General features: G+C 38.0%; 1 protein-coding gene across 1 annotated transcript; it reads left to right on the forward strand.

Moving 5' to 3' along the window:
- Positions 1–346: 346 nt before the first annotated feature.
- On the forward strand, positions 347–7,829 carry hoxc1a (homeobox C1a). Its single transcript, XM_053643575.1, has 3 exons — positions 347–486; positions 683–807; positions 7,360–7,829. Exons 1-3 carry the CDS (start codon positions 347–349, stop codon positions 7,710–7,712), a joined length of 618 nt encoding a protein of 205 aa, XP_053499550.1. The 3' UTR covers positions 7,713–7,829.
- The last annotated feature ends 288 nt before the right edge of the window (positions 7,830–8,117 follow it).

Consider the following 8,117-nt stretch of genomic DNA (forward strand, 5'->3'; position numbering starts at 1 on the left):
AAACTTTTAGTTCAATCCTAACTCACGACCTTTGAAATGTTTAAGCATGGTTACCCGATCAGCTCCTGAATGCTGATTCAGAAACGACCTTCCCAGGTGGTCAAAACTTGCTTGCTTTGGCTAGTAAATATTCAGACGAAGGAGATGTCCGGCTATTGGCCACGAGTTAGAGGGCACGTCATTCCCATCAATCACAGATCGAATGTTTCTGCAAGACGAGCGCACGTGTGTGTGTGTGTGTGTGTGTGTGTGTGTGTAGGCTCGGTGCACGCGGCGCGTGTTGCCAAAGTAGATACTGTATTTAGGCTCAGTGGTCGAAGGAAGTGTGTGCAGGGGGGATGCTGTCATGACTTCTTACCAGGTGTTTACATATGATAGAGACACAGAGTTCACCAAAGTCAACTGTGCAAACAAGGCAGCGCCTCAGGATTTAGACCCAAGCAAACTCCAAATCCGACTTGAAGGACATTTCTTGTCGGCGTTCCGGTCAGAAACGTTCGCAGGCGTGTGCGCGAAACGGTCTAGGAATTCGGACTTGAGACGTCCAGATCAAGACCACTTCTGCTTGAATCCACCCCGACGGAGTGAACAGGCCGGTTCCGGAGCCCACGTCTCTCCTTCCTTACACACTTTCACAAGGAAGTGTTGTTGTGCATAACATCAACTCATGTGATGACCCAAGATATCATCTCGCTTTTGTGAAATCCGGTAACACCAAGGATGCCGGTTCTACCGGTTTACACGAGGCCACACAGATGGAAAAGCCCTTCGAATGGATGAAGCTGAAGCGCAACCAAGCGAGCACTGGTAAGTTGGAAAGTTTTTGTGAACTTTATGCGCGTGCACAGAAATTTTTGATGTGCCAAAAAGTACACCAACAGTGCATAAATTTTCCTGAATTCAATGACAAGAAATCTGCCCAGCGATTATAAAATTAACGTGGACCAATCAAAGTATTTAAAAAAATTAAAAAATAAATAAAATAAAATAAAAAAAGCCAAATACTTTTGGGCCTGTAATTCAGTGTGTCACCTTTATCTTGAATTCTAACTCACTGCCCTTGAAAATTTTAGCATGCTTATTTGATTTTTTTTTAATGGTGGGAAAACTTGAATAAGTAATTATATAGTTGTATATGCAAATGATAGCAATACTATATACATAAATGTTTTTCCCACATGGAATGACTTTACCATACAAAGATTAAAACCTAGAGTGGACCACAAGTCCAGTGATCCAACAAGAGGAAGTGGTGAGTGCTAGAAAACCTAAAGCCAAGCTCAAGATCTACACACTTGGCAATGTTTGAGTCATTACTTTCCAGATTAGGCTTCCCGTCAACAAATCCAAGTGATGAAAACCTTTATGTGAAAGTTTAAGGAAAACAGGCATGATGATCTATATTGCACTCATACCCTCTAGTGGGTCTGCTTTCCCTTGACTACATTTCATAGTATATCCCTGTAAATTGCTAAGAGCATATTTAAGGTAGTCCAGCTCCCCCTAGCTCCTTGCCTATTAAGGGCCAAACAAAGTCCAGAGGAACTTTCCTAATCCCAGTGCTTAATGCACACCACTATTAACAATCAATTTTCTATTCTACAAACTCCAACAAGACATCTTTCTCAAAGTTCCATGTGGTTTGAGTTATCTTTGTTGTTTTTTTTCTCTCTGTAAAATATCCCATGCAGTAACACATGATCTGTCAAATGTATTTTACATTTATTAGTAATTATGCAATGCATGTGGTGTCCATATCCCAAGAGGAAGAATGCTCTCCCAGGCCACACAGACGATAACTAACTACCTCACAGACATCTATCAGACTAAAGGTCTTGTGCAGCTGTGTTGCCTCGAGATTGTGGTCAGGAGAAATAGGTAGGGAAACTGAGATTTGAGGCAAGGCCAAAAGCCTGTGATTAGCTTGATGTGCAGGAGCATCTGGTGCTTGTCATTTTGATCTACCTTCACTAAAACCACAAAAGTGTTGAGAATTCCAGGTATGTTTTGGCTTTAATGTGGAGTACTGCATTCCTGCATACAGAAGGTGAGAGAGAGAGAGAGAGAGAGAGAGAATGTGGTTTATGTCTAGTTGTATGATTGCATCTCTGTCAACACTTACTTACTGGGGTGAAATATTTAAGTATCTAATGCATTAGGGCTTATAGAAGAATCATATAATAAATGTCATGTGGCCATTCCCTGAGTAGGCCTTTCATTTGTGGATGATTTGTATTTTTTTCTACATCAAAATATGACATATTATTTGTTTAACAAAGCCAAGTGAACATTACTATAGCATGTATTATTTTGCAATATTTTTTTTATAAACTGTCTGCATGCTAGGCCAAAAATTGCTCAGTGTTTATTTGTTTATTTTAAGACACACTGGCCTCACACGGTGCCTCGTTAGCACATCATGTGGTAGTGTGCAATTCCCTCTGGCTATTTTGTTGTAACACTATAATCTAAAACAGAATAGTGATATAGCATAGTGATGTAGCAATGTTTTTCCATCCAATCTTTGACTCTCCACTTTTGATGAAGCTGTGCCCACTGTAGTCCTCAGATTCCTGTTCTTGGCAGACAGGAGTAGAATCAAATGTGGTCTTATTGTGCTGTTGTAGCTCATCCGCCTCAAGGTTCGACATGTTGCGTGCTCTGAGATGCTTTTCTGCTCACCATGGTTGTCAAGAGTGGTTATTTGAGTTGCTGTAGCTTTCTTGTCAAGTGAAAAAAAGTCTGCCATCTCTTATCAGCAAATCATTTCCACCTAGTGAATTTCTGGATGTTTTTTTTTGTTTTTTTTGCACCATTGTGTGTAAACTCTGGAGATAGTGCGTGTGAAAATTGTGTGTGAAAATCCCAGGAGATCAGCAGTTAATGAAATACTCATACCAGCCCATCTGGCACCACCAACCTCATCACTTAGATCACATTTTCTCCCATTCTGATGTTTGATGTGAACATTAACTGAAGCTTAACTGAAGTATCTTCATGATTTTATGCATTGTCCTGTTGCCACATGATTGACTGATTGGATAATTGATGAATGAGCAGGGGTATGGGTGTTCCTATTAAAGTGACCAGTGAATATGTGTTTATGTGTACAGATTATTTGTGTGGATCAGCAAAAAGCCTGCCTCAACTCTGTGTAACTGAATCCTTCAGCATTTTGTACATATTCCCACAACGCCATCCTTCAATAACAGTCTGACAGCACCTGAATTACAGTGGGCTGGATGTCCAGATGACTGAGGCAATCTAGATCGATCTCTGCTGCTTTCTCTTCTCCGGTCACTCGGGGTTAGTCAGCATCACCATGCCACATCTCCAAATGAGCCTCTCCAAAGCAATCCCGGTTTGATTCCTTTATGCTTTTCCTTTCAGAAGCAAATTCTTGCTATTTAAATGTTCTTTATATGTGTAAATGTAGGTACAATCTTAGATTTAAAAACAAAAGTTTCAGGGTTTGAAATTGAATGTTTAAAACCTCCCTGTTAAAGATTTGGCTTTTTTCATCATTTAAGGGTTACAGACTAGAACATTTTTAGATTCTTTATTGTTCTTTCAAAACAAAAAAACAACTTTTAGTAAAATCATTGTTTAAAAAAATTGAATGTTTGAGTGCTCCTGACAGTCAGAGGTGACCTTAAACCCACTTTTGCTCATCCATTACTTATTTACAAAGTTTGATATTAGTTGTTTTAGCTGAAATGACAAAGATCCTTAAACAGTGCCAAGAACTGTCACAGACAATCCATATTTCACTACAGTGGTATTTCAGAAAGGGCCAAGTGTGTCTTTGTGTGAGAGAGAAGAGAGAGCGAGAGAGAGAGAGTGAGAGATAGAGAGAGAGAGTGAGAGATTGGGGGGAGGGGGGGGGGTTCTTTGCAGCTGTAAAGGTTGCCTGAAGGTGTTTGAGGTAAAACCTTGATTTTTTATTCTAATGATTGAACAAACAAATCAAATGACCTCAGAGTGGCTTGTAGTTTCTTGTCTTACTTTCCTAATATATATATATATATATATATATATATATATATATATATAATGTGTGTGTGTGTATATGGGTGTGTGTATATATATATATATATATATATATATATATATATATATATATATATATATATATATATATATATATATATATGTGTGTGTGTGTGTGTGTGTGTGTGTGTGTGTGTGTGTGTGCGTATACGCATATAAGAACAAAACCACTGTCCTTCACTTCCGGTGTCAGACATGATCATCATATAGGAATTGTTTGCACATTTGTCAGGCTCTATTTTCTGTAAATAAGCTCCTGAACATAAGATAAGATGGACCTTAAAAGGTGGCACACACTTAAAATGTCTATTGGTGAACTGAAACTTGACCCAACAAACACACCACACTGGACTGAGTGCTCGATGGCATATTGGTAGCCTGGACTTGTACCTAGCGATCTACGTAGTTATTATATAAGCAGTGTTAACAGAATTATGATTAACTGCTATTTTATCATTAGCTACACTCCTAAAAACGGTTCCTCAATGTTTTGTTGGATGGCTAACAGTTTATAATTTTAACCTTTCATTGAAAGAGAAACCCACTACTGTTGGGTTTTGCATTAAGAGGGACACCCCAGGTCATTTACGGTGCTATATTAAAACCTTCTGAGATTTTACTGCCTTTTCTGTGATATTTTTGCATACTTACATATTTTATAGCCATTCAGGTGCCTTCAACCCATTTCGTTGGCTAGACAATATTTTAAAAACTGGCTCTAGTTGGTATATTTACAGCCATACCATGGGTTTACATTTACAGTATCCTATGTATTTAAAAAAAATCCATATGCATAACATCCAGCTAACATCCTGCAGAAAATTGGATGCTAGCAAACAAAAGTTAAATTATTCTACAGCGTAATTACTTTAACTAGCCGTCAAACACTTAATGGTTACTACTGTCATCAGTATTATGGACTACCCTTTGGGGTACAAGTTAAAAAGAAAGAATTTTATTTTGAAAGTATATCCATGGGTAAGAGGTTATCTGTTAACTACAATTGTTAGCTGACCACTTGTTAGCTTGTTTAAACTGCTACACAGCTGGATAGGGAGGATGTATTCAGTCTTCTGAGGAGGATCCAGCTGTAGCTACATCGACCAAACTCTAGGCTGAACTGAGGCTTCATCAGTCCAAGAAAAACAAAGCATAGCTTAGGTATAATTTATACTTTATAATATGATACATATGTTTTACATTATATAAACATAACTGACTAGCTGATAACTTTTAACTGCTAGACACAGTTCCTACATAACTATCTGAGGTCTTTTGCGCTGTCTTGTGAATATCTGTTAGCAAAAATAAATTACATTACATTTCATAGGGCTTCAGCTGGATATTGCTTCTCAGTCTAGATGTTGGCTGATACAAAACAGTTTATTTAGTTAACTTAAGAACTTAATTAATTTGGAAACAATTTATAGGATAATTGTCAAAAGCGAATCGATTGTTATGGAGAGGTTGTTTTCAATTATTTTTAACTTTGTGTTGGACTTGCTAGTTAGACTACAAAACTGTCTGACTTTACCTGAGTTGATGTCACTTGCTTTGTATGTTGATTTCAGCCAAGGGGTTATCACAGTAGTGTATGCAAATACTCTCGTTTGATTCTGAGAACTGAAGAAATACAGAATCATGTACAGAACCAGCATTTTCTCAGTGAAACAGCTACCAAAATAATAGGGGGGAAACATCAAAGAGCTCTTTTATTATTCTGCTTATATGAAAAGGGTCATAAATTGTTAAAATATTAAACTGTAAAGGGCCCTAAGCTCAAGCTAACTTATAACTTATGCCCATATCTTCTGACAATAAAGTTTTGAATCCCTTGACTCCCTGCTCAAGGAAAGTTTCTTTGGGGCATCTGCACCCAACAGAATGTGTTGCACCAAACAGAATGCTCATGAACACATGAGTCTGACCCTTCCTCGAGGAGTTCAAAGTAGAAAATCAGTAGCGCTGTTTTGTCTCAATATATATATGGTTGACGAGTAATGTTTTTCACAGTAATGTCTCTTCAATGTCCTTCAAACACATGGTGGTGGATAGCAACTCCGTCTTGTAACTTGCCCCCAGCCACCCCTGTCAAGAGCAATGGTTCGAGAACAGTTCCTGTCTACTCTTCACCTCATACAGAACATATAAACTCCCTGAACATGGAAATGACTAGGCCTTTTAAATTAAGAATCTGAATAATTCATAAATAGATGTGTGATCAATCACAAACAAAATCTCATACTAACAGCAACGGTTTTAACAGCAACGGCTTAGAACTGTTCTCATTTGAACTCAAATGTAGAACTTCTGACTATAAACACTGCAGCAAAATAAAGAATAAATCCCTAGCAAGTGAAAAAATGAGAAGTGGTCACTCTCTCAAAAGGTGACCTTAATATGCAGGTTACAGATATAAATGTTGCAAAAGATATGACATAAATTTTGTAAGTTGCAGTTGGCTTATTAAAAAAATAGCACCCCTTTTTCAACAATGTAAAATAAGCTATATATTAAATAAAATCACATTTTTATAGAGGATTTGAGGAAGGAAACTAATCCCTAAATGGATCATCATATTATATAAATAATTGAAATTATTTTTTATAAAAGCTGATAAAGAAAAAGAATAAATACTGTGGTCTTTATAGGTAAAATAAATGTGCGAACAAGTCACAGAGGGTTCACATAATTAGTTCTTAGTTAATTTTGTTACAGAAGCTGGAAAATTGAGGTGTACATTACATTTAGAACTGAATGCTCCAGTAATATGATTCATTATTTCTGTTGTATTTGTTGGTGAAATAATGCTTGGGGTTTTTTTTTTGTTTGTTTATTTATTTATTTTTACATATTGAGTGTGGCGTATATGAGTAATTCCAAACAATAAGAGAAAACTATAGATGTATACGTGACGTAGTGAATATCGTTGATCCCCACCATAAGGCAGGATGATGTTGAAGACCTGATCTTCAATTAGAGACCTGCTTTAACTCTCGTGCCATCTGTTCGAGCTAGCCAAGTCGTACTCTGGTCATTTTGTAAACCAGCCAAATCAAATGCAAAATATTCACATGTACTATAAATTAGGATGATTGTTTTTGTGACCATTTTCTTCGCCATCCAGCCTACATAGAAAATCTGTACAGGACGCACACCAAGTTCATACAGAGGACTCAAAAATCAAGTTTAACTCTCTTATTTTTAACATCAGAATCTTCACAGTGGAATATTTAGCCGCATGATGATGGACATCGGAAATTCATGGCGAGAAAAAAATTGTTTAATTTCTCTTATTTTGTACTGCAGGGAAAGCCCGTGTAACCGGCGCACAGAATTTCCTCCAGTATGTGAAAGTGGACGGTGGACACAATGAAAGCGAGGACAGTCCACACACACTGTCCCGGAGCAGCTTTAGCACCAAACAGCTCACCGAGCTGGAGAAGGAGTTCCACTACAACAGGTACCTGACGCTCGCGCGTCGGGTGGAGATCGCGAGCGCGCTGCAGCTCCGTGAGGCTCAGGTCAAAGTGTGGTTCCAGAACACACGCATGAAACTGAAGAAAACGCAGCGTCTCATGCACACACATCCAGAACCGGGAAGCTGTTTGGAATTATACTCAAACACAACGGACACGTGTGCGCTTCCAGAGGAGAGTTAGTGTTCCATTCATTTCTGTTAGCAATATGCAGGAGCCTTACGCGTTGGCCCCCTCCTGCGCGCGCTATACGCGCCGACATTATAAAAGGACAAATGACAGATAAAGGATCCCCAAGTCAGAAAAAAAATACATGGGGGGGGGGGGGGGGGATTATTACGGTTATGATAATGAAAATGTACTGTAAGTATTTTCCAAACTAGAGAGCATATCTGGTGTTCTCTCCTCACCTGTTGATGTCTTGCCTCCCAAATGCACTTTATTATTTGTATTAATAATAATATAGCGTATATAGGCTATTTCTTTTCTATATTTATAATCCTTTTGGTATTTATAATGTTCGCACTACTGCAGATTTTAAGGACTTAAAATCTCTTTTCTTAAAATTAAAATTTCTTAAAATTATAT

The sequence above is a fragment of the Ictalurus furcatus genome, chromosome 15, assembly GCF_023375685.1.
Source record: "Ictalurus furcatus strain D&B chromosome 15, Billie_1.0, whole genome shotgun sequence".
In the NCBI taxonomy this organism is placed as follows: domain Eukaryota; kingdom Metazoa; phylum Chordata; class Actinopteri; order Siluriformes; family Ictaluridae; genus Ictalurus; species Ictalurus furcatus.